Source organism: Oryzias latipes, chromosome 14 (assembly GCF_002234675.1).
Source record: "Oryzias latipes chromosome 14, ASM223467v1".
Taxonomy (NCBI): domain Eukaryota; kingdom Metazoa; phylum Chordata; class Actinopteri; order Beloniformes; family Adrianichthyidae; genus Oryzias; species Oryzias latipes.
In genome coordinates, this window is record NC_019872.2 from 20866268 (window position 1) to 20893950 (window position 27683).

Below are 27683 nucleotides of genomic sequence, written 5' to 3' on the forward strand. Positions count from 1 at the left end.
ACAAAAATTACACACAATTATTTTATAGGCGTAGGTCTTTAAAGACCCGGCAACTTTTCTTGTTGCATAAAATAGGCTTCCAGGAACCAAATAATTGGCAATAATTACAATTAGATAAAATCAAAGTTTGCCATTACATTGACAATTGTAATAATTATACATAAAATTTTCTTTATTTTTGGATTACTTAAAAAGAAGTTTTTTTTTTTGGTGATTTGGAGGTGTGGAAAAAGACATGACAATGGCATGAAGTGATTAAATAGGTTTATTTGAATTGCAAACATTTACATTTTCTTTTAGCAGTTACCCCCTATCCCCAACAGGAGCATCACAGTTCAGTTGTTCATGAATATCCTTAAATTTTTCTGATGCTTCTCTAAACTGACTTGGTCTACTAATAAAAATAAGCTCTGTTTTCTGCTCAACATCAGAAATAGGCTTCTTTGTACAGGATTCTTGTATGACAAGAAGTTTTGCTTCAGTGATTCTCAACACAGAAGAGCTCTACACAACAAGCTAAAGGACTGGTGCTAAAATCTACTTAAATTTGTAAAGGTGAAACTCTGCTCATGACCCATCTGACCAGAGCCAACTTCCTGTCTGACGGCAGCGTGTCGGCACTCGCTGTGAGTCGTCACAGATGAGGCTGTGAAGCTGATTCCAGGCTGTGGTTCAAATAAATCCCTGAACAATATGTGTGCAAAATGGTTTGATCACTTGTTTCTAACCAAAATAAAAACATAAAAAAAAAGCATGAAAGCAAGGGTGTTTCGTCCTTACAATGACACCAGGAACTCATCACATTTCTTTTGTGTGTCTCCTCGCTCATGATCACAGTAAACAGGAAGGATGTTAGTGATGCATTAAAAGGTACTATGTTGTTTCATTGTGACACGAAAAATAAAAAGAACATTTCAAAACTTAATGACACAATAATATGTAAAGTTTTCCAAACCTTAAACTTCCCCTTATAGATTATTCTTCATTATGGTAACAAATAAATACAATCCAAGCCATCATTTACAATATATTAAAAGTTACTGCATTTCTTAGCTATATGTATAGTCGTATATATATATTTGAATATTTACTGTAGGCATAAAAAACCCTCATTTGGTAACAATAAAAAAAGATAAGAAAATAACAAACGGACGGCAAGAAGCTTAGTTTAAAAGGACGAAGGTGTGTAAACACGTCAGATTGGACAAGCTCTACACAGCTGGAGAAAAGCTAAAGCTAATAATGTGGCATTGAGTGTCCCGCGTGCGGCCAGTGAGTCACAGCTACCACGACCTCAAGCTGTCCTCTGCAAAGGTCAGTCCACCCTCCTCCTCCTCCTCCTCCTCCTCCTCCTCCTCCTCCTCCTCCCTCCTCCTCCTCCTCCTCCTCCTCCTCCTCCTCCTCCTCCTCCTCCTCCTCCTCCTCCTCCTCCTCCTCCTCCTCCTCCTCCTCCTCCTCCTCCTCCTCCTCCTCCTCCTCCTCCTCCTCCTCCTCCTCCTCCTCCTCCTCCTCCACCTGTGTTTTACTGGAGCTCTGCAGCTTCTTTTTTCTCTCCTTCTAAAGCTTTTGACACCACTGCCTCCATCAAGGTCTCTTTAAAACAGCAATACTTAAAAGAAATGGAGCTACCATGTTGGCTCCCTCACAGTAGCTTGTTGCTAAGCATCTGAGGTCAGTTTTTGTTAGCTGTAGCTTTTTCGATGAACATCTAGTTTGCAACAGACTGAATTTGTAGTGTTTGTCAAAACATAAAAAAGGGTTATGAATTCTTTTTTAATGTCAATTTCTGCTGCAGGTTAATAGGTAAAAGAACCTCTCATCTCCTGCAGAGTAAAGAGGAGAATGTCTCACATCTCACTGATAAAAGCTCACATCAGTCTAACCTCAGGCCAGAGAATTTCCTGCTGCTGTCTCAGGTTTTGACTCCAGACATAATCTGATGGCTGTGTCTCCATCTCCTTTCAAAGATCCTTTCTGCAAGCCACGGAATTAGATATGTACAATGGCAGGGGGCGGGACTCGCTTCTCAATGCACATTATTGTAACCAGGGGGACTGGGCTGGAATCCATCATTAAAAGTCACTTTCTATCTGTGTGGGTGTTTGTGTGTCCAGAAATTCAAAACCAACCATCAGAGAGCTCTGAAGAGAAACTCTGCTCACTGATAAGGCAGTGTGGATGGAAAACAGTTGCTGTGCTTTTTTAAGAAAAAAAATATTTTGCCACTTTTGAAGTAAAACAAAACAAAAAAAACAAAACACAAAAACGGGGAATTCATTTTTCAAAAAAAAAAGAGGGGGAAAAAGGCAAAAAATAAATAAAAGATATAAAAATCCAGTGTCTACTCAAAAATCACCTGAATTGCAGCATTATCCTTCTAAAACAATCATAGACAGCAGCCTGCAGTTTCAGCATGACACGCACAGAAAAAAGGCCAGAATAAAAATCACTGAAAGATCATGCCTGGCACCGTCCACGCTGATTTAAGTGCTAAAAGCTCAAATGAAGAAACACACGTGGGGTGAGTGAGGCTCAAAGCTGCTGCTCCAAAGGCTCGTTCCCCATCCCCACTAAACAGCAACATCATTTTTGGCTCTTTGACTAGCAGCTATGTTTACATGCACAGCAAAGCAGAGTCTTCAAAAATACTGCATTCGTCATGTAAACCAGGTTTTTGCTGTTAACACTGTGACAGGGACGGGATGACGGATTGGGAGATGGTCTCATTAGTTGTGATGATAATTAGTAATCACAACTTGTGATAACAAGCGATTGTTTTTTTCTTTTTGCAGTGTTTTGCTGCTATTGTGTCAGTTTTCAGACCCTGAACTCCAGAATCAAATGAGTTGCGGAGTGAAAATGATTCCTTTAGGCTAAAGCTAAAACTGAATAAATAAATAAATATAAAGATGGGGAGATGCATGTAATCCGCTCGGTCTGGAGCTGAGCTGCTGCATGCATGTAAACACACCTGCTGACGAAGTCTCAAGGGTTTTTGGCGGTCAGTGCAAAGTCTGAAGGAATGTAATGATTTGTGGTAGTTAGTGCAGATTGACAGCTGATGGAAGAGCCAGATCGACGTTTACTATTGGACAAGCAGGCAGGCAGGCAGGCAGGAAGGAAGGGCAGGTTCATTGTCAGCATTCAGTAGTATGGCATCAGGAGTCACAGGGATCAGAGAGGGCTGATGCACCCCCCCCCTCCTCCCTGAAAGGTTCAGTGACTCCTCCCAGACCAAAATGAGGGGAGCGGTCGCTGTTGGAGGAGAGCGCCTGTCCTGTAGAGGAGGGGCAAGACGCTCCCTCGTTCCAGTTCAGAGGTGCCTCCGCGAGAGAGAAGAGGGATGGTCACGGTGGCAACAACAGGCAGTAGAGCTCATTGTGAGAGAAGTCAGGCGAGGTTTCCTTCATCCTTTTGTCATCCTTTTGTGGTTTTTTTCCCCATTTGTCAGCTGGAGAAACGGAGAAAAGCACAGACGCAAGTCTTATCATTAGAGTGCGACATCACTGCAGGACTTTCTCATGTAATTATTCTTGTGGTGGAAAGCTCCAGTGCCATCTGCTAGGATCTTCCTGCACACCAGGATGAGCCTGAGGCCTATAATCCTTCTGCAAACAGCATCGTTTATTTACAGCAGAACATTTCAATTCCCAACACAGCTGGATGGAGCTTTAATTCAAAAAGATGTTAATGATGCTGCACTTTTGCCTCTTGAATTTCAAATGTACCGTCACGCACACATGCATTAAATCTGTAAACACGAAGTTTACGGAGCTCAAAGCTGCTTAATTAATGATGCAGCTGTAATTACTGTATTTGTACTGATTTGTAATCGTCTAAATTACTGTATAAAAACTGTAACTTATGAAGCTTTAAGAATATGCATTTCTACACAAATCTCAATTAGAAACGCAGACTATCGTTGCATGACTTTGCAGACTTTTTTTTTTAACTGCATCCAACCTCCTGACTACCAGCAATACCAATCTGTCCTGAGTAAAGAACCTTTCTAAACCTTAGTGTCTCCCAACCAATGTCTTTTGATGAGTAAAGTCTTTCTGGTGTCCACAGAGGACATTTGGGGTTTTTCAATGACATCGACTGAAGGGGTGGGGCGCCAAGAAATGTTTTCGTGGGTTTAAAGGGGGGGGGAGGGGGTGTCAAACTCCAGGCCTCAAGGGCCCACCTCCTGCTGGTTATCCAGAAATCCTGGTTTATCTGTTGCTGATCACCTGGATCATATGCATTTAGCCAATAAGGAGCTTCCAGGGCAGGTTGGAAAATATATTGGACACTTTTGGGTTGGCCCTGGAGGCCTGGATTCTGACACCCCTGGTTTAACCCTTGTGCCATCTTATGGGGTCCAGATGACCCCCACCCTTACATTGAAGTGTTATCCCTACCATGACAAAGGTGAATAATAGTAAAGATGGTTCCATGTAATCCATGGACACCAGTGAAGACTACAAATCATTGAAGAAAAAAGGTTCAGCGCACTGTCTAGTGGGTCTAGATGACCCAACTCCCAATGGTAAAGTGCCTAGGATAGCACAAGGGTTAAGCATGTTGAAATTGTGGTGCAGACATCTGCTAAGACCTCAAGTGGCACAGTTATAGGAGATCCAGAAACAAGCCACAGTATATGAAAAGAATAGGACACAAACAAGTTCAGGAACAAACTTTATTGAAATAAATAAAGAATAATTGTCCTGGAAGGGGAAAAAATGAAAAGAGGCCAAAAGAAACAAAAGCAGGGAGTTGAACATCAGAGGTTATCAATCTACTGGAATAACTAACTAACTGGATGAATATTAAATTGTATCTACATACATTAAAAAAAACAACTAGGGCACCAAAGTCTTGCCCTAAACAAACAACCAAACACCAAAACACTCTGGAAGGCTTCCCTTCCTATCTACCAAGTCTTCTGTAGAACAAGGCGATCTATTTTAAAGACCCACTCCAATTGAAATGATGTTTTTAACCCATTGATGTGACATTTTACTGATGGTGGACTAATTCCAAGAAAATTTAGTTTCAAATTTGATTTGGGTTTTTATTTATTCAAACTGTTGTGAATCAGGAGCAGACAAAAATGCAGTTGAAAAAAGCTTGCCCACAGCTCAGAGATGAATTTCTTATGAACTCCTGCCGCTCTGCAGAAACCGTGTCCTAGAATATGTCAGGTTTTTAGATTTTGTCTATAAATGGCATATATATATATATATATATATATATATATATATATATATATATAACAAAAAGACCACTGGGAACGCTTTTGCAAAAGATAAAAAGCTGATCGGAGTGGGTCTTTAAACCACTCACCTTAAAAGAAGCCTTCCATCAAAATCTCCTTACTAACTGGACTCTCCAACACCTGTCCTCACTGTGCACACCTTGAAACTCAGCCTGGCACAGATGACATGATGAGCAGCACCTGGCCTAGACAGGCTGCACAGCTGACTGAAGAAAAGGGGCGGAGCTCACAGGTATGTAATGCCGGATTGTCTGTTTCCACTTCCACTGATTGTTTCTTTGAACGCCCTGCTGAACAAACGTCTGCACAGACTTCAGCTCCAACATGATTAGTGCACCATCGTTTCAGCTGTCCTGTGCCCACAGTCAGACACACTGACCCTCACACCCAGAGAAACCTCCCTACAGAGGTCATTAGTTTAAACAAAAGATTGGGGAATTTCTGTGTCCAGTATGTAAGCAGATCAAATCCCTCCTGGGATAAGGCCTTTTCCTCACCAATTAGTCTCAATTATTGAAGTAAATGCTGAAAATTGTGCGCGAGCCAAACTCTTACTTAACAGGCTAACATGTTGGTGGAATAAAGACATAATTAGAGCTGCAGATGCTTTGATTTTTGCTTGAGAAGAGGCCTCCAAACGGCTCCACTGTTGCTGTTCTGGGGACGGTTGGCTTCTCCAGCAAAAGGGGAGGCCTGACTGGCTGGCTTGGCAACCAAACAAAAAGGAAGCAGCGAGCCGCACTTGAGCGGAGGAGAATCACTACCAATCTGACACCTCTGCAGATGTGAAGGCCCTGCTCATCTCAGTCTGAACCACGCGTGTAACACGTTTGAAGCTTTGATAATAAACGTCGGACTTAGACTTCACACTTTAATGTGTGCATAGATACAGTTTGTGTGTGGTCTGAGGTTTCTGCCACACCATGAACGCACTCTGAACCGCTGACAGAGGACTTTGTTGAATGATAAAATTGCAGGAAAAGTATGTGCCTGCAGCTGTATAAACACTTCCAGCAGATCGGACAGTTCTGTTTCTCGTCATGTGTATTTCCCCATCAATGCAGGGTTGTGGTTATTGAATAAATGAGTGTAAAGCTCCAGTGTCAGATCTCCTGCTGATGTTTTAACAGCTCCCGGCTTGGGGATGTCCTCGCCTTTCCGTGCTGTCAAGATGTGGAGGAGGGGGGTGGGGTGTGAGTGAAGAAGGTCAGAGGAGGCTACAGAGAAAGTTAATTGGACCTCAGTGCATCCATGCCCCATCTGGAATTGCTTTGCTTGAGATTAATGGACTGTGTTGTACAGTTACATCACAGAGGGAAGAATATCATAGAAAAACTTCAATTTATATGTCAGTCAGTTCAAAAAGTAGAACTTGTGGTCTAGTGGGAGACTGTCCGTCCTGAGACTGGAAGGTCATGGGTTCAAACCCACTGTTGGATCATACAAAAGACTAAAAAAAATGATTTCCATACTTTACACCTGTCATTGAGAGAATAAACAATCAAATAACTCCAGAGCACAACTTACTGCTCTCCAGGACATGCGTGAAATGTAGGGGACACTTTTCCTACCCCCAAGTGTGTGACAAGTAGTGGGATTTTACCATTATATAGAATCAATAAACATAGCTTCAAATTAAAGCTTCTTTTTCTTGTAATCTTGATTATTTTCTCTCAGGATATTAATGTCAGGAATTTAATAAAAACTTAAATCAGACAATCAACAAATGTTGACTTCCGCAGAAATATTGGGCCTTTTCATACTTTGTCCTCTTCTATGCAATCAGTACTTAAGCCTTAGTCCCATGCACCTGTGCGGGAGGTTGACACATACGGGTGTTGTGGGTTTCTGGGTCATCCAGGCCCATGAAGAGCATTTATAGAGGAGCACAGGTATGTGTCTTACGGTTCCCTGAAGAAAACCCTCATGTAAAATGGAACGTACACATGAAGTGTAGGGATAATGTAAGATACAGACACGTATGGGGTGATGCCATTGTATGTTGTCCTTATGCCTCACTCTAGTTTGCTAAGTGAGGTGCAGGTACTGGCTTCTTACTGACCACACAGAAATGCTGCAAGCACGAGGTTGTGCACGTAATACGCAAGTGTCCAAAGTGTCCAAACTACACTTTGGTTGTCTAATTTCCTCATTTTTAAAAGCCAGGCTGTGGGATTATCACTTGGATAGCACTGACACACTCCTTGAACAGTGAGCAGAATTTTCCTGATGCTTTGACACCAGACTTAGTCCAGGTATGATGCTCAACAAAACTCTTGAACTGATTTTCCTCAACAATGCTGTTAAAACTGCATATATGTTACTTTTCTTACCTCACTTTTCTTTTCACTTTATTTTCTGTCTACATGATAGGATATGCAGCACTCTGAGAACAACCAGCTCGCTTAGCACTGAGCTTTTGCTTGGCTTCTCTGCAAAGAGTGTAGATAACTGTCATTTGACTGTGAACCATACTGAGAAACTATTTCAAGGCTCAGGAAACCTTTGCAGATGTTCAGAGTTAAGGAAACTGCTTGGATACGACGCCATACCTTTCTAACATTGAATTTTTAAAACAATATTCACATTTTCTGAGACACCAAATTTTCCCTTGTCATTCCCTGTAAGCCATTTTTATCAAATAAAACATAAAAATTTAATTTCTCAAAAATATCAAATGATGTGTGCGTAATTGTACGATTTTTGCAATTACTGCTAAAAAATATTAAACTTTTCCCCAATATTCACACTTATTTTTTTAGATGTACCTATAATGACAGCTTTTTTTCTTATCTTCTTAATCCAAATTTTTTTTATCAGTGGATTCTCTCTCCTTTCACTTTTCTCTCTATAAACATTCTCCCTTCAAGGGTGACAGGGCTTTGTGGTGAAGCCAAACCCTGCTTCTTCTGTCACCACCCTCAGTGAGGACTATCTGGAAGGGCTTGCGAGCATGAAGTGGACTCTTGTCACAAGAGAAGAGGTGATTTAAGAACAAGACGGATCTGTAAATTGGACTCAAGGAGGAGACTTGAACCCCACTGATTGGATTATCTTTAGACAGAGATTAGTTGAAAATCTATTATCAGCAAGTGGCAGTCTGTAGCACAGAAATGAACTTTTCACATTCAACTCTGACCTGATGTAGCTGCAACCGCTGTTCTCTATAATTATCCCTCTTTGACAGCAGGGAGAGAAAGCTGCAGCTGCACTGTGTGACACTGAGCTGATGAAACCCTCAGGCTGCTACTGAAACACGATATGTGTGACACCCATGCAAGAAACCTTCATGTTGTCTGTCCTTAGCTGAGCCCAGTGGCTCCAAAGTGTCAGTAATAATGAGGCTTTTTGCACGAAAGGACAAAGCTGATAGTTTGCTGTAAATATGAAAAATGTAAATTATTATTATATTATTTTGGCAAATACATATTATCGCACTATTTAATTGTATTTTCTCTTAAAGGGAGTCCAACCCCCCTCCCTCAAAATCAAGCTAAGTTCTAAAAGATGCTGCACTGATTAGATATGCCTACTTTCTTTACATGGCAGAGCATTCAGGTTTCCTAAGTTTGAAGAAAACATGGGTGAAGGATCCCCACCCAAGAAAACCACAATCTTTTTTTTTTAATTTATGATCAAAAACCCCCAAAGTTAAGTGGAGAGAAGTCTGTGGTCGTGCACAATGTTTATTTTGAAAGATCTAATGTTCTCAGAAAGATCTTGAAGTCATCCTCTTCCTGGACTGCAAACCTTTGCATCTTCTCTCCAATTTCCATGTCTGAAATACATTCACAAAGTGTGGGCTCTTGTTCTGCATGCTGGAAAATGTCTGTTCTGTCAGACTTCCTTCATGCCTTTTGGTAAAATCAGATCAGTAATGTTATCTAAAAAAACAGCTTGATTTACTCATCTTTGATCATTTTTAACCAACTCTGCATTTTTTTTACTTACAACACAAACTAACTAGAAGGCAGGCAAACAAATCTTAAAGACCCACTCCATTCATATTTTGATCCTTTGTAAAAACGTTCCCAGTGGTCTTTTAATTATGAGTATGATGTTTTTTGCTAAAATCAAAACAACTCTGTCGTTTTCCAGAACATAGTTTCTGCAGAGCGACAGAAGTTCATAAGAAATTTGTCTCGGGACTATGGGGACTGTTAACGCAGAGCAAGTCTTCCTTTACTTTCATCATCATCATCACTCGCTCCTGCTAATTTACAGTCCCTCACAACCCCAAACTAACATTATTGGTGCAACAAAATTGGAGCTATCCAGGTGCACTGATTCCAGCTCAGGCGAGGAAAACAAAGACGTACATGGAACTATTTGCAAGGAGCTTAAGGCCAACTGATTGATGATTTTATGGAACTACTACAAGTTTTTTGAAACTACATTTTTTTTGTCTGCTCCTGAATCACAACAATTTGATTAAAAAAATACTCAGATATGCAGCTTTAATTTTAGTTTTCTGTATGATTTTTCTCCCCTAGTATGCGAAATGTGCGACAGGAACATGTTAAAAACACCAAAAAAAGACATTTTCCTTGGAGTGTGTCTTTAAGCAGCCAAAAGTCTCTTATTTTAGTTGTTGTTTAAATTGTTTTCACAATTTAACTCCAGGCGGGATTTTAAAGAAGGCAGTCAAGCCTTGACCTTTCAGCGAGCTTGATAACCTTTACAAACAAGTCACGACAGTTCCTTGTCCTGTTATCTAAAGTCAAAGTTTATCCTTGTAATTCTTTAGTGGTTAGTACAGTGGCTGCCAATTGTCATGGCATGGAGAGTCTGCTGACACGCTGCCAGTCATTGTGTTTTGGACTGGGTTAATAATTACAGAGGTTGTGTGAGTTTGATAAAGGCAGGATGCAGGAAAGGCAGCTCCGGTCTTGATGAAATGCCAGATATGGTCAAATCCAAGAACCTTCAAGAGCGCACTTTGAGGTCGCAGACCAAACATTTGTGTACTATCGTGTTTATCCTGTCCACTGTCATCATTTACAGACTAGCCTCAGCAAAAAGTGTTTTTCAAGTCCTGAACACCCTCTAATGTGCGGCCTCTAATGAGAACAGGCGTCCACAAGACCCCCGTCACGTAATGAGAAGAGAGCTCTTTAAGTGCTAATGTTCCAGGTCTGCCTCTTTGTTATTAACCTTTTAAACTGTCTATGGATGTTAAGAAAATACTTAAGACTTTTAGTGTCATTGGGAGAAAAAGCAACTCACCTTGTCATACCCGAACTGAAGAGGGCGGTCGTGTCAGCTTGTTCAGTCTATAGAGAGAGAAAGAAATGTTAAGACAACAAATTGTGGTCAATAATCCCATCCCTCTTTTTGTGTTCAACCATTTTTTTTTAATCCAGTTAGTTTCAAATGAGCCATCCTTGCCTGTCTTTCTATGTGACTTTGTCCCTCTCTGCTTCCCTCCTCCAGGCTGCAGTCTCCAGCCGCCCTGACCCGCGCTGCATTTGCGCTGTCAAAGTGCACCGCCGTGGCAGATGAGGCAGAGTGTAAATGCGGACTGTCTGAATGCGTGGGTGTGGGCACACACCAAATCTGAGCTATTAATGGTAACTCAAAGCCAAAAAAAGCTAACAACCCAGGAATAATAAAGCAGTCTTGAAGGCTTAAAATAGACACGCTCGCTCCACTGAGCTACTCGTTCGGCTCCCTGCCTTCTATAAATAGCAGCGAGTTTCTGGGGACACACTCAGAGGAGGGAAAAAGTAGCACTCTGTGAGGCAAGGGGGAACCTATAAATTGGTGTTTTTTTAGGATGAATGGAATACATAAATATCACAGTCTTGGAACAACCCAAATTGTGCAGCATTTTCATCTCAAGCTCCCTGAGGTTTTGTGTGAAGCTTGTTAGATAAAAGCCACTTCTGTGTTTTTTTTCTTCAGGATGTTTATGTGCGATGCTGAAGGGGCCTCTGTAAACGCAGACTTAATGCAGTACACCAGCTAGCAGGAGTACCATTACCTGCTTATCACAGACAAGTCAATGACGGAAATTGTCCAGTTTAACTGGACAGAAACTTTTTAGATCCTGTATGGTAAAATGATCCTGCCACTTTCAGTGTTTTTGCCTTTATCCTACAGTATGCTTGCTGCCATCATAAACACCACAAAAAGACAGAAAAGTAATTGCACCTTAGCAAAATAAAAAATAAAAACAAGTATTTGACTCTGCATGTTTAGCCTGAATTTATTCCCAGCTCTAGAAAAACCACTTAGGCTCCAAAGTTTCCTTAATTTATTTTCTACTTAAAAGCAAAATGATTTTTTTTCCATTGCTGGAAATAAATTCTAGCATCAAGGGGTTAAACATGTGGGTGTAGATGAGTGAAAGAAAAGCAGACAGATAAACAAAGCAAGTCGTCTACCATGTTTGTCACAAAACCAGTTCTAAAAATGTAAGTCCGTTTACTAAAGCAAAAGCTCCTCCTGATAAATGTGAAATTGTTTGGTGGGTGTGCAACATATTTTCAGTGTGACAAGAATTTTAGGATCCTGTATCATTGCAAGTTCAAAACCAAGTTATTCGCAGGTTGTTGAACGTGCACTTAGCCCATGGTGCTCCCAATGGACAAGCAGGGAGGGGCTTCTTTTTCTTGTGTTTACTAACTCGTGTCCACCACCTACAGTTGGATAAGGCTTGGAGTGAAATGTCAAAGCGGTGCAAATCTTGTGACTTCCCTGACTCAATGTGCCATCAATGCACGCGCGTTTTTGTAAAGTCTGAAAACGGTCCTAGTAACTCGCTTAGCTACGCGTGAATGCAAGACTTTTGGATGCAGAAGCCCGAAATACGCGTTTAAATAGACTATTCATTGGAAATGAGCGCTTGAACGCCCATTGCCAAGGGTGGTGTGAAGGTAGTCTTTAAATCTTAGAAATGAAGTAACATCATAACTATCAATTGTGATGTTCTGTTCATTTTACACAGGTTGACGGTTTACGTCTGTAACTATTCAAGGTCAAGGAAAGAGCAGAGGAAAAGGAGACAAGAGGAAGTTGGTTGGAAAATGTGAATGTTTCCAAGTAACTTTGGTTTGTCATTCTTTGAGTAAACATGTACCATTTGTTTGCTTCTGCATGGTTAGATTGTGTGAATCACTTCTCAGACCGCATACTAATACTATTGCTGGGATGAGTCCTATTGCTCTTTTAGTATGTTTTTTCCCCCTCTTTTATTCTAAAGTGGAGCGCACCGAGACCGGAGTTTCCAAAGCTCCAGCATTTATGCGTCTCTGAAAACACTCCTTTAGTTTGGTTGATAGCTTGACAACAATATTCAAATGAATGCCGCTAATGCTTTCATGTAGAAAGGTGTTCTTCATTTCAAATAATGCAGAACGCCTCACGGCAGGTTTAAGCGTGGGAAAAATAAAGCATCAATTCCACAGGGTAAAGACAAGGCGCCTGCAGACAGGCGTCAGACATCACTCTGCCATTCTGTCTGAAAATGTTCAACTCCAACAGGAAGGAAGTCATTTCTGAGAGCGGCGAGACCAGAAAGCCACTGTGATAAAAACTAAGAAGCAAGAAGTTGTATCTCACCACCACCAAGAAGAGAATGTTTGTTTAGGCCCAAACCAGAAACGATTCCAGTTAGTTAAACAATATGAATATGTGTAAACAGGAGGAGAGGTAAAACTCTGAGCCAAAGCAAACTGATTAAAAAAAAAAAAAAAAACTGCTTATGTCAGCTTTTGAAAGCTTTTAGCTGACTAGGACTTTCTCTTGGCTCAGAGGATTTCTGGGTGTTGCAAGGTTGGCACCTTTCTTGGCATGGCTGTGGACAGCTTGTTCCTGACTCGTTTTAGGCAAAAAGCTCTAAATTTCCCGAACAGCAAAAATGGTAAAAGTGCTGCTTTTGTTGTGATGGAAACAGATTAAAAATTGAAAAGACTGAACAATAACTGAGGTATTTCTACAATGACTGATTCACTTACTGTTTTTCGGCCTTCTCTCTGTCATCCAGAAAAAACAGTGCGGTTGCCAGGAAAAACATGCCCCCCAGGACAATGATAAAGGGACACAGCATGAGGGCATAGCCCAAACTGAGGAACTTCCACAGGGCTGATGTGGTGTAGCTCTTCTGGAGACTGTCGGAGATCTGCAGAAAAAAAGACGGATCATTAGAAGTCAAACCTGTAGGAATTTTCCCCTCCGATCATCTTTTGATCTGTTGTAAAAGCGTTCCCAGTTGTTTTTAATCATGATTATGTCGTTTTTAGTCAAGTAAAAAAAAAAAAAAAGTCGGTTTCTAGGACATAGTTTCTGCAGAGCGACAGTAGTTCATTAGAAGTTCACCCCTTTCCCATAATCCATCTGTTTATATCTCTCCCGCTATTGTACAGCCCTTCACAACAAGCAATATTAGAGCTATTCAGACACAGAGTTTTGATCCGGATACCAGCTCAGACAGTAAAAATTAAGACATATATGAATCTTTTAGATTTTTTTTCAAAATGTATCGCGGATTCTTTCTAAATAAAATTTATTATTATTATTATTGTTATTATGATTCATCTTCACGTGAATGCATCAGAATGGAGCAGAGCAGGGAGCTTGTGTTCCGCCCAATGCATTTTCTACGTAACAAATATGATGCATTTTCTTTTTCCAACAGCACTTTTTCATCTGCTCCTGATTCACAACAATTTGAAAAATGAAATACTTAAAAATGCAATTTTAGGCTTATTTTTTTTTTACATATATGCTCCATAATGAGAAAAATACCACAAGAACATGTTAAAAACACCTTAAAAACACCAAAAACACCATTTTCATTGGAATGGGCCTTTAAGATATCTCTGATATCTACAAACCTGACTTTGATCATCACTATACAAGCCTGCTGAGGGCTTTTTTGTGTCTGTTGTTCAGCCTGCAGTGTGCCACTGAGGAAAACAGCAGCAGGAGAACAGTGGGTTTACAGTGTCACTGCCTCCCACTATCACTCATGACGCCGCTCCACATAAGGACGGCCGTGACCGGAGGCTGCTGCTGCTGAAGTGGGAGCAGCAGCCTCTGCATGTGTGTCTGAGCTTCCACGGGTCACGTTTGCCATGATTTCATGTTACAGTCAGCAGACTTGATGGCAGACGACGTGCGCCCACTGTATGTGTTTACGGTGCGTAAAAAGCAAAATGACAAGGAACAACGAAGCAGAAAGGCATAAATTAAGAAAATATAATTCAATTAAAAAATACTTTATTAATCCCAAAGGGAAGTTAAATAAAAATGCGACAGTTTAACATTTCTGTAGCCGTTTGTTGTGTGTGACTCATTTTATCAGTTTCAGTAAACTCTGCATTTCAGAGATGCTATGATAATTGCTGCTCGTTTCGTTTTTGAGCCGGAAGACATTTGTCAGATAATTGCTGGGAGATTGTACCTACCACTCCCCTGATGCCCTCTTCTGCATTCACATTCCCATCCAACAGCATAGGAAGAATCCATTAAGTGTCTCTCAGGAAGGCCCTGAGTGACAACTCTCTGTGTCTACGTGCAGATGAAGACCACTGGTGCCTGCTATCACACAGCCAGGAGCTGCCACTCCTGTGTTGAAATCACCCTCTTCTTGATTTTTTTGGTACACATAAGAAAACTGTTGTGAACCAGAAGCACTGACTCACTCTCCTTCTCTGCTGTAGTTGCTTAGCAAAGCCCACTACTCTGTTTTTCTCGAAGTTCCCACTCTCTACTAATTCAAAGTGGTTGTGACGGTCAGAACAGGCGTCCGGATGCCTGCCTGCGCTCCATGTGCGTCACAGCGGGTCCTTCACAGCAGTGTGTCAAACCTCAAGCTCAGAAACGGAGGCTTTGAGTGCTGACCAGCGTTCTCCCCTCTGTCAGTGTTTGTGGAGAAGAACCTTTGCTCTGAGGAGGATTGTGGCCCCAGACGCCAGTCAGAGGAGATCAGGGTGACTGAATTACTGCAGGGTCGTGTGGGAGAGATCTGAGTTGACAGAGAGTCATATGGACCTCTGTGATTTTTGAATTACACAACTGCTAGAAGGGAAATATTAGTGTCTTAACTGTGTCTCCGATGCGATTTTAATGAAGCTTTAAAATGTTTTGCTCCTAAAATATCAGAAAAATGTAGAAGTGCTTAAAGCTCACCCAAAAGCTTCCTTTTATATTTAGAAAAGAAAAGCTTGCCTTCCATTTTGGAAACGAAATATGTCATTATTCAAATGAAAGACAATAGATAATAAAACTTGAATAGAAATATATTGAGATCAAATAACAGTTTAAAGGGTTCTCTTGAACAATAAAAGGTCTGTACAGTAACAATACAGTAACTGCTTTTTAATTTGGCTCCTGTAATTAGGGCCGTTTTTATTTCAGTCCCATTCTGTGTCTGATCATTACTCGGATGGGCTTTCATTGTACTCAGAAGCATGTGAGCCTCTTCTATCTGTCTTTGAGAATAAGTCAACACTTCACTCGGAGCAAGAAGATAATAAAAAAGCAATTGTGCGGTGACTAAGCAGCTGTGCCTCACCCTGACAGAGGATCTCCAGTTTGATCTACTCAACTGAGGTTTGTTGGGTCTTTGTTAACACAATTTAAGATAAAACACAATGTAAACAATAGGGGTGCCACAATTCCGGATCAAAAATTGAACCGTATGTTACACCATTAAACCAAATCGTGGGGAAAGTGAATTGTTGCATCTGCATGCCATGATCTTTACATTAAAAGTGTCAAACACTTGGGAACAGTTTAATTCAAGACGGATGTCTTTATTGTTTCATTACATTTACACAAGGCTTAATGTGAGTGTTTCTTCATTGTCACTTGCTTATTAGTAAATTAAAAAATGATTTTTCTGAATTTTTGTTTCAATTGATTCATATCTGGAATCAAAACAAAACTGTGTACTGTGTAATATCCACTTCTCTCTATGAGCAGTTTACTGACAAGTGTTTGGATCATAAATGTTATTAGGTTCCTGATGCTATGTTAACCATAGCAATTCACGTTAAACAGACCACTTGCAATAAAATTCGATGTAAACACGGGTTATAGGCATTTCGGGCTTCCATGTTCAAAACTCACGCGTCACTACGCACATTTTTAAGACAGTTTTCGGGTTCTATGTTGAAAATGCATGTCCATTGAACAGATAAAGAAACTTAAACCACTTTGACCAATCAGGAACTCAGATTTGGTAGTGATGTATGGATACTGTCTTTTTCAATTCACAGGAGTGCCAACCGTTTAAAAATTGATCATGGAGGAGATCTCAATTATTGCGGTTTGCACCCTGCCGGAATAATATGACCCCAAGTCTTTCAATTATCGGAATCGAGCTATGAGAGAAAAAGCCTGGAGCAAGATTCAAGAGATTTGAATCTCTGGGTCACATCTCTTTGACATTTCAAACCAAGCCTCTTCCAACTGTAGGAGGCGGACATTACCTAGTAAACAGTAACATGAGAAAAAGAGGAAGAAGCCCTTCCCTGCTTCTCCAGCGTGAACATCATTTGCTAAACGCGCGTTCTTGAACTAGTGTCCAATGTCCTGTGTGAACATAACATTAGCCATTGATAGATATTGTGTTTTTTTTATGTTCATGTGTACACCTTTCCACGAGAAATGAGAAATAGTTTCCTTTTAGCTTCCTATATGACCTTTTTTATTTTATTTAAAGGGTGGTGTGTGGGGTCGGGGTGGAAGTGCTGTGTGACCTTGACAGGTTTTCAGTATGGACCTCCATTCCATCTCTGAACCAATCAAACACAGTAACTTTGCAGTCTCCTGTGAACGGTGGGACTTATTAGGAAACATCACTGACAGTCCGCAGAGCGGCTGAATCACAGTTGTTTTCACTATTCCTCCTGAGACCTATGCAAAAAGCCCCCTCCTGTGTCACACTTTGCATTGGCCTACTTATACTGAGAGCTGGGCTGGCATTTGACTACATGTTTTGCAGAGGGACGTGTTCCAGATATACAAAGTGGGACAGATGTTTGCAGCCGGAGCACAGAGGCAGTCTTACCTGTCCTATCAGGTATGGACTTCCAGCATCACCCAGCAGATGAGAAATGAAGCTCTGAAAGGCGACCGCCGTTGCTCTTCTTGTGGGAATAACAACAAACTGCAAACAGACGGTTGAAAAATACATGAGATTGTTTAAGGTGAAGAAACAGAGGAGTCACTCAGCCGTGTTAAAAAGACTCGTCCATTAAGGGCTCTGAGCTCAGCTGGTTGGAACATGTCGCCTGAGGCAGGACTATCTGTCAAAGAGCAAATGCCAGCAAAGGCGACAGCTCTACAACCTTTAGTTTTCCCTGAAAACATCTACATTTATCTACTTCAAATGAGCTATGATCTGCCTTAAAATGAAGTTAAAGAAGATCCAAACATTACATGAAGAAAAAGGTGGAGACTCATTGAACTTACCATTAAAATGTCCGCCGTTATGGCCCAGTTCACAAAAAGCAGCGTCTCTCCAATGAAGATGCAAACCTAAACAACAAAAAGAAGCGTTTTTCACTCTGGGGTCAGAGCAGCCAGTTTCCACTGACATGCACCCATGCAGAGAGGGAGGATGGAGATATTTTTACGAATGCCGTGCTGAAAAAGTGCTTTGGTTGCAGAGGTTGAAAAACATGTTATTATGTCAGGACTCGGTTTTATGTGGATGTGCAGGCCTTCATTTTGGTCTCACTGAGCTGAGCATAGACCCCATAAGCTGAAAGCCAAAACAGCATGGAAACAATTGTTTATTCCTGTCAAGGATATTACAATGCAGAAAACATAGATTTATGTGCTACTTCACAGCGGGTGGAGGAATAAATACACTCTACATTAACCTCAAGCAGCACAGTAAACGCACATGTATGCACATGGGAGCAGCTGTTTACGCTACTTGACCAAGCAGAGATTTATCCTATTTTCCACACTGTAGGGCGCTCTTAAAAGTCTTTTTCCAATAAATAACAATTAAAATCCAAAAGTGCCTTATATATGGATTAACTCTGGTTGTGTTTACTGATGTTGAAGGAATCTGTCCGCTCTGTCAAAATATTTGTATTTTTACTAGCTGCAAAAAAGCTTTGGTGTTTTTGTGAGTAATCCAATGCATCTTATGTCGCGTTACTTATTTTATTTTTTTTGCGTTACAAACAAAGTTGTGAGTTAGCATAGACGCAGTAATGTTTATTTTAGAAGTATTAGTCTTTTATTCTCCCCAGAAGTTGCAAAAAATGTTGGCTGTTATTGTAAATACAGCAACCAGCTAACGTGCAGCATTGACGGATTGTGGTTATTTTTACGTGTTACTAATAAGGCTGTGAGTTGGCGTAGTCCCAACAATGTTTGCCTTAGCTGCATTAATCTGTTATTTACGTGTTACTAAAAATGGTTGAGAGCTAGAATATTTACAGTAACCTTTGTTTTTGTGATGCAAGTCTTAATTATGTGTTGCAAACAAGGTTGGGAGTTACAGGTAACTCGTAGCGTGTCAGGAAACAAATTGTAGAATTACTGTGAACAAAGGACTGACGTACTTGACTCTTTTGTCTCGCTTGATGCACCTGATAGTTCAGTGTGACAAAAGTTCAAAATTAGACCAATTATTGATATAACCTGCTGCGTCCTATAGTGTGGAAAGTACAGCGTTTTCTGTGGCATCCTGTGCATCTGTCCAGGCTGCTTTCATCTACTGCAGTTTAAACACCCGCGATTGATGTGCGTTTGCTGCTGGGGGAACAACCCACCCCCTGCCAGCACGCCGGCCCTCCAGTGAGGAACAGAGCGCTTCAGTTTGGGTCTGACAGTGAGATGCAGACAGGTCTGATCTGAGAGCCAGACACCATGACCGACATGCCGCCTCTCAGAAGAGAGAAGCCTTTCCCTCAGATATGCTGAGTGTTGACGGGACAGCAGCTGCTAGGGGTCGATCGGCCTCGCCAGAGCAGCGCCCGCTCCCGCAGACACGTCACACCTTATAATGCAACACATCTGTCAGCTTTTCGCAAACAAACACAAGCAGCTCTCTTAGCATAACTTACATGTAGGATGAAATTAAATATCACATTGAGGAGAAACAAGTGAAACCTCCATTTACAGCCTGTTTTTAAAGTTTCTGATTTAAAAACACAATTTAAATCTGCTTGGTGGTACAACGAGAAACCATCACCGTTGTGATTCATACAGAGAAAAACAGGGACCACATGGATCCATTAGTGAAACGGTTTCTTCAGTGCAGCAGTCTGAGACTGAGCTGGGAACACATAATTGATAATGAAACTTTTCCTCTGCTCTAATTGGACGAGTCAGGCTGCTGCCAAAGAGCCGATGAAGAAGCGCTTCATCAATCTTTATTTACTGAATCATCTCACATCATCCATCATGTAATCACTCTATTAGTGAGTCATTTCCCAACATGAACCATTGTATGTTCTTCTTTTGATTGGAATTTTGACTTCTGTGTGCAAAGAAGGAATCCCCACAACAGCTGACTAACATATCTGAACTTGATGCAACTTAACTTATGAACATAAAAACAGACTGCAGTTGTATGAAGCTGTAGATTCAACAGACATACAGACACAAGCCACAAAGTATTTGGTTACATTTCTGTCCCCGTAACATTGTTTTCCCTATTTGCATCAGATTTACAAATTGGTTCATTTTCTTTTGCCAAAGATAAGAGAAAGAAACTTGTTTTGCTGCTTCCAGCACGCACTGCAAACTTTTGATACTTGCAAAGATTTGAAACCATGTTTTTAAACATTCAAGATATTTTACCAGGTTTGAAATTGTTTCTCTTTGCTCTACATCTTTCCAAACTTATTTTTTAAATCAACACAGTTGAGCTTTTTTTCCTGTCTCATTAAGAGCTAGTATTTAGAAAAAAAGGAAATTATTAAAATTACCCATTTGAAAAATCTCAAGTTCTACTGGAAATTTTTGTTTGAATGTTGTTTTAAAGTTTATCAAATGTTGACAGGTTAGACTGGCATTATTGTCATGTCTTGTCAAGTAAAAAATGACTTGCTGTATAGACAGTAAATTTTTCTACTTTTAAGAGATTTTCTTCTTAAGACCCCCCCCCCCCCTCTTTTTAGGCTACAGTGTGGACTTATCATCATTGTCATTTTCTAAGTCAGTCCTGGAGTTTCCTCTCTTTATTGTGCCCTTAAATCCTAATCTCTTTTGCTGAAATTGCTGCATGACGGTGCAGAGAGTAGAGCTTACATAGGCTCCAGCTATGTTCTTCTTGGCCACCACGAAGATGAGGCAGATGAAGATGGCTGAGCCCAGCATGCTGACAGCACACACCAGCGGGTCGGCTCGCTCCGTCCTCTGTCGACAGAAGCGGGTGGTGGCAGCTCCGATGACCACGCCCAACAGCCCAGTCACACAGGTGATCGCCCCGAAGATGAAGCTGCAGGAAAGCACCATCCGCTACGTTTAAAGCCTGGAAGCCTTTTTAAGTCACGTTTAAAACAAAGCACTAACCTGTCTGTGCTGCTGCAAACGTCTGTTGTACAGTCATCCACAGTCTTCTGCACCACCTGCGCTCTGGTCAGGTAGATGGGAATCCACATGCCGAAGGCACCGGTGGCAAATGACACTGAGGCTGAAGCCAGGGAGGAGAACACGTAACTCCGACTGTAAAAATGGAAAAAAAAAATGGATTATTCCGACTTTGAGGACAAAAAAAAAAAAAAATCTTATTTCATTTACAAACAAAAGAAAAATGACTGCTTGCAAAAATAGAACATTATTTATGGTCTAAATTCTATGTTATTTGCATTTATGGCACATCGTTCTTTGACATTTAGGAAAAATATTCGGCTAATTGTATTTTTTTCTGTCACTGCAGGTGAAATGTTTTGTAAAAGTGAATGTTCTGGGTCAAATTACAGCTTAGTCACGTCAGCAGTGATGATGAACGTTATCATGTTTCACGTCAACATGTCCATCTTTTATCCATGTTTTAACCCTGAAAGAAATCTACATGAGCACATGCGTCTGTTTATCCAAAGCTAAGCTGCAAATGTTCACTCTTCTAAAAAAAAAACAGCAAATGTTGGACTTTTTCTGGAAAGCTGTATTTTTTTTTTAGAAGGATGGGAAATCACTTTGTGCCAAGAAAACTGTTAGTGACATTTTGTTGCAAAGGTCCACACATGCTTGGATTTATCGCTGTTACTGAAAGTGCTTCCTGGCATTTACAATCGAAAATGACCTTTAAAACTAAGACTTTTTATACTGTAGCCATTTTATTATTTGTTAGCAGCAGAAAAATCTATTTCACTTCCTTTGGCATATTTTTCTCTTGAAATAGTCAGTTTTATTACTTCTAATATGTAGAAATCCAGTTAGCTTGATTAAAAAAAGTAATCTCTGACATGTTGATGCAGTGATGATAATCCACCAAAAAACAGACAAAAGGTAGAAAAATGAGCAACAGGTTGTGTTTCTTTGAATAAGAGATTTACTAGTTCCTCATCATAACATTTACCTTCAGCGCTTAATGCCTAAAATATGAAAGAAAACCTATTTTCAAGCTGGCTCGATCCAAGAAACTTTTTTTATTCAAGTCTTTGATCACATTATAGATCTAAAACTCTCAAACTTACTCTTATGAAAATTGTTTTTTTTAAATGTTTTTAATATGTTTTTGTAGCATTTTTCTGATGATCTATGACATATATAAAAAAAAATCAACGGTCAGAATTGCATTTCTGGATATTTCTGTATTTAAGTTGTTGTAAATCAGGAGTGGAGTGGGTCATTAACTGAGTGGGTTGAAGAGCGGCTTTTAAGATCCCAGAGGATAGTTTGAACTCAACACACCATCAACTATAATAAGAATGAGGGTGGCGCTGATGAACAAAACAAGTTTCAAACAGGAGCGGAACACAAGCCTTACTTCTTGGCGAGGGCTTTCATGTCGCAGATCCAGGAGGTTCTGGCCATGATGGTTCCTCCCATCTGGTCTGCGCTACCCCTCTTGGGCTCGGGCACAAAAAGGAGGATCAGAGCTCCCGCCGTGATGCCGAGAGGGGGGGACACCTAACAGGACAATAAATCAGTCAAACATCAAGTTCAAAGAGAACGGTGAACTTCACCTGCTGTCCACACTTCACAGTGGGAGAACTGTGGGGACTTCAAACCTGAATGGGATGTAGCTGTTTGCTGATATGGCTGACGTCCCATGCAAGCCTGCAGAAAATGCAAACATTTCTTCTGCACACTGAGTGTGTTCATGAGTGGGTGTGGGCTTGTGTACAGCAAGAAAACTAAAGAGCATTGTATGTCTTTGTGAGCAGGCTGAACCTCACAGCCGTGCATCTGCTTTTATGTCACACTTTATGGTTCGTATGGTCTCAGGTTTGTACTATGTGTATTTTGGGAGGGGGTGGGGGGCACACAAAGAGCAGCAGAAGAGGGTTTGTTCAAGTAGCAAAAATTGCTTGTTACAGCAAAAGCTATTTAAAAACACTTTACAAAGACATAGAACAACCCTAAAAATTAAATTATAAATTATGAATAGTAAATATGAAGATACAAATCTGTTCTAAACAAATCATATTTTTATTCTAACATTGATCCTGGAGTGAAATGAGCGACAGAAAGCTCTTTTCTTCATGGTAATGAGGTAAACAGAGGGCACAGAGGATGGAGGACAAGTATCTGGAAATTCAGACAAATCTGGAGGAATTCAGACAAATTTGGAGGGGAGAAGCGGCAGAAAGCATTTATGGATTATTTTGAACTGAATTCTGACAGGAAATGGGAACCAGTGGAGTGTTTTCAGGATGGGGTGATGTGGTCAGATGGGGGGGCGGCAGAAAATAAATCATAAATCATGGCTCCAGAAGGCTTGTTTACATGCCAGCTCTGTAAGATAGGAACATGTGAGTGTTTTGTTTGGGTGCTTTCCACCATTCAGTGTGTAATGTGGCCTCTAGTGTGATATTAAACCTTTTCAGTTCTTTTGTCTTTTTTAATGAAGGGAGCAGCTTCAGCGCATCCCTAATGTGCTTCCAGCTAAACCGGAGGTCTTCTCACTATAAAAGATAATATATGAGCGCGTTGAGCTCTCTTCTCAAAGAGACACTGGGAGTCGGTGACCTCTGACCTCAGCTCCCATAGGGCCCAGTACACGCTTCCTGTACAGAGGGTAGACAATCAAACGAATTAACCCTGTTCTGCTTCTTGATTCCCGGTATCTCCCCTGTTATGTTGCTCCGCTGATATTCCCAGGAAGGTGGCTGGAACATGTTGGGCAAAAACAAACGGAAGGGCAGCTACAATGAGGTCCTGCTAGAGCCCGTTTCAAGTTTTAATATTTGGTTTCCTCTACATGCCACACCGGTGATTAATTGGAGTGGAAATTGTTTATTGGAATGTCATTGTGACTGCCTTGAACCCCCCCCCCCTTTGTTTGTTCTTTTGAGGCTCCACCAAGACCTGAAGGGTGGACTTCCTGAACAGCGATTTTTCTATTCCCTGGATTTTTTCTGAGAAAGTTTAGGAGCCTTCTTTAAATGATCCTACTAAGGTCATAGTTTGCTTTAAATATTTTAAAGTTGTCTTCATGGTTCTAAAGGTGTTCTGTTCAGGTTTTTATTGCCTTTCTTCATTATAGGGATGGTGTTTCTCATAGAGCAGGTTCCTCGGTTTATTCAAGGTGAAAACAAGTCACCGCAACAATGATTTATGCTCCTAATTTAACAACAGTCCCTTTCTCACCATTGCAAAAAAAGTTTACCACAGGGTTTCTGTTCTTTTGGGATCACATTATTAGCACACATCCTCAAATGAATTTAACTTTAGAGCACAAGCTACCCTTTAGATGGAAGAGAACCAGGTGCATGTTCTTGGAAACACTTAATTGCATAAACCAGTAAATCTCTCCAAATATTTTTCTAATATCTTTCTGATGACTATGTGTAAGAACTGATACTAGAAGGAAGGATCCCTTTTTTGTTCCTATTTGCAGCAGTATCATGTAAAATTTAAATATAGAGTATTTTCATTACGTCTTCCATAAACCCCTTTTTGATCAGACCCCTTCCTGTATTAAAGGTCCCATTGTTCCCTAATAAACCACAAAGACCCGACCCGTATACAACCCAAGCCATCTTGGTTTTCCCAGAATACTAAGAACAAGAATGGAAGCAGAGCAGATACGTTCCCGGAGATTACAGACCATCCCTTTGATAGGATATAAATGAGGGCTGCAACCAACAGCGATTTTGGTTGTTGACTAATCTCATACTTTTTGTTATCATTAAGAAATACAGGACTGCAGGTAGACTGTTGTTTGCAGACAGTGTTTGTGTTTCAGACAGGTTCCCGAGAGTTTAATATAGTTTCAGTTTAACGCTAGAAATCTTCGTTCAAGTTCTTTGTTAAGCTACATTCACAACGGCCTCGGCAGCACGCGTTCAAATGACCACTTCCAATGAAAAGTCTATGTTATCGTGTGTAAATGTGCGTTTTGGGCTTCTGCGCTCAAGACTTTTGTGTTCATGGGTCGCTACAGTCAACGTACCAAACGCGTGGCCATTAAACGCATTTTAAAGGTTAAAACACTTCAACTTTGACCAATCAGGGACTCGGATTTGGTAGGGATGTATGCATGGTGTCCCTTTTAATTCATGGAAGTGTCAACTTTTTAAAAGTTGATCACAGAGGAGAAATTAATAATTGCGGTCTGTGTCTGGCTGGAATTACATGACATTTGATTGTCATTGACAAACATTCATTTTTGATTTGATTTTGATTTGAAATCAAGTCTTTCAAAATAGAGCTGTGAAAGAGAAAAGAGAAAGCCTGGAGCAAGATTTACCGCTTTCCAATTAAACTGACGAGCTGCTGCAGTCCTTCTTAAAACTTTCCTTTTTTTAAATTGTGTTTTTGAAAATACCTTTATTATTGCTTTTACTTTTTTATAGTTTATATATATATGCTTTAATTTACAGTTAATTTAAAAAATGAACACACAAGTCGAGTTCAGTTAAGATTTGCAGAGTGAAAACACCGACCTTCAGTGGGACACTGAGAATTATCTATTCACTTTTAAAATTGTTTAAAAAACATCTTTCATTCAAATATGCATTAGATTAAAAAGCAGTTTAACAACATAAAATACAAATTCCATTTTTTTTAAAATAAAAACAGCAGAAAACTCAATTCTGCTTCAAAAAGAAAAGTCCACCACAACAAACCTGCCTCCTCTCAAATAACTGTCACAGGTAAAATATATACATACAGTATCTACAAGCAGTTGAAGATGTTACTGAATGTATTCATTGTTAAGAAAACACTCCTGAGTTGGACAGTTGTTCAGCCCACAGATCTTAGCTTTTTGTTTTTTAACCTCAAACTACCTTTCTTCATCATTGACCCCTACACCAACAGGGCGAAGATGATAATCTTACCCTCAAAGCCCAATGCCAGTCTCCAGCAGCATCTTTTGCACCAGCTCCTAGGATGTAACCCAAGCCGCTGCAGAGAAACACAGAGAGCACATTAAATCTATGATACCTTCTCCCATTCATTAGTCAATCAATCCTGAAGCTTAGGGTGCAATTACAACGATTCATTGTCTGAATAAAGCTATGAATTCATGAAGTCTTTTTTTAAATAAGAACAGCACAGAAACAAAAAGACATTAGTGAACCTTTTATCACCATAAATATTTACAAAATGTGAATTTAAATAATATATAAATGTCATGGAATCAGGACTTTGAGGATAAGAATTACATTAGTATTGCCCATGTTTACAGAAAATTAATTTAAACACACTGCAGGTTTAAAGATAATTCCACTTCCTTTTTGCAAAAAAAAAAAAGAACTGCATTTCTTGTCTGAGTGCTTAGAAAGTTCAACATCAAAAATAATAAGAAAAAAAAATTAGGAAAAAATTAACCACCAGCCAATTGCTTAGTGCAAAAAAATAGTTGTAACAACAGTGGGTTGGCAGCAGCAGAGCCCATGCGAACCCCGTCTAATTCCTGGTGGCACTTCCTGAAGGTGATCATAACAACCTCAGTGAAGACAAACAAGTGAGAGGCTGGCCAGGGTGTTTGACTTCCACTTTACTGGCCTCCGCTCTTCCACCTTCTATTGTTTAGATGGTGAGTTCACAGAGCCCCGAACAAGATGGTGAGTCAAAACACTGAGGACGCTTTCATTGGTCCAACCGTCTCTGATCAGACGCCAAAGGAGATTTCACAGCTGCATTTAAAAACAGTATAACATATACAGTAAATTATACGACACACATAATTTTTTGTCATTTTAAAAATTAAAATCATAAAGAAAAGCTTTCCACAAAAGTTTTCCTGCACTACATGGAACAGTTTTATTGTTGAAAAATTTTTTTAATTTGTCTTGGATTTCAGAAATATTTGACTTGTTTCTCTAAAAGGGGACTTTGGCTGTCCTTTGAGATGATGCAAATGTTTACAGTGTTGAAGACACAACAGCAGATTCCTTTCCCTCCATGCACTAGAATGGGTAATCCTGTCTGATGGAAAGAGCAAATAGTGAAGCATCTTCTGCAAAGCCCAGCCTGAACCTCTAGTGACTCTCACCATTATTATTTTATTTGCCCCTTTATCTCTGTGGGCCTTTTTCTGATTGAATGAGCTGGAAAGCCTGGAGGGGGGAGTTCAAAACGACTGTTCCACTCCCAGACCATCACAACACTAATTCCTAACAGGAATATTTTCTGTATGCAACTAAAAGATTGACATTTTATTTTAAGAACTACAGTTTCTCTACTTTAGCTTTCAAATTACAAGGTCATTAAGCCCTCAGTTATATTCCCTTTTTTTCTTTTATTCTATACAATAACACATTTTCCATTGATAAAAATGATTGTGCAGTCCATTTATTTCAATTGTTGTCATTTTTTTATGTGCCATCAATACCTTGTTTTTTAGTGTAATCTTTCTTTCCAACAGTCAGTTTGAATAAAAAAAAAAAAAAAAAAAGAGTAGAAAATTTCCATTTACGTTTGCAGACATCATTGTGTTACAAAATTAATTAACAGTTTCATTTTAGAAAATAATGAGATGTTCCCTTATACATTTTTTCAGACTCTTACCTGCCCAGGGGAATGGCCAGGTAGAAGACGGAGAGCATAATGGTGCGTTTATTATTGGTGAACAGATCTCCTATGATGGTGGGGGAGATGGAGGAGTAGCTGGACTCTCCAATCCCCACCAGGCCTCGGGAGAGCACAAAGAGCCAGTAGTACTGCACAGAGGAGACCACAGAAAATCAGACAATAAGATGGAAAGGTCTGCTAGGTAAGAACACTGGAAGAAATCAGTTTGTTTGAAGCATATTTATAAAGGACTCCAAATTAAAAACATAAATCATTTATTATGACTTCACCTCTTGACGGCTGAATTTACTTTCAG

The 27683-nt window shown here is 40.2% G+C and overlaps 1 protein-coding gene across 4 annotated transcripts in view; it reads right to left on the bottom strand.

The window, feature by feature from the left end:
- Nucleotides 1-247: 247 nt before the first annotated feature.
- Nucleotides 248-27683, bottom strand: part of spns2 (sphingolipid transporter 2) — a 64486-nt gene continuing 37050 nt past the window's right edge. The window contains exons 4-14 of one of the 4 annotated variants that reach the window (XR_002874576.1): nucleotides 27365-27516; nucleotides 25690-25756; nucleotides 22170-22312; nucleotides 20750-20902; nucleotides 20486-20675; nucleotides 17684-17749; nucleotides 17280-17378; nucleotides 13219-13382; nucleotides 10487-10533; nucleotides 1516-3451; nucleotides 248-1349 (exon numbers count right to left, since the gene is read on the bottom strand). Coding sequence is in view for 2 of the 4 variants with exons in the window: in XM_004076611.4 (XP_004076659.1) it covers nucleotides 10491-10533; nucleotides 13219-13382; nucleotides 17280-17378; nucleotides 17684-17749; nucleotides 20486-20675; nucleotides 20750-20902; nucleotides 22170-22312; nucleotides 25690-25756; nucleotides 27365-27516 (1077 nt within the window). In the remaining 2 variants the exon portion in view is untranslated. Of the gene's footprint in view, nucleotides 1353-1515; nucleotides 3452-8928; nucleotides 9039-10486; nucleotides 10534-13218; nucleotides 13383-17279; nucleotides 17379-17683; nucleotides 17750-20485; nucleotides 20676-20749; nucleotides 20903-22169; nucleotides 22313-25689; nucleotides 25757-27364; nucleotides 27517-27683 lie in introns of those variants that run through there. The other 3 variants (XR_002874575.1, XM_004076611.4, XM_011483746.3) reach the window with 3 other exon arrangements.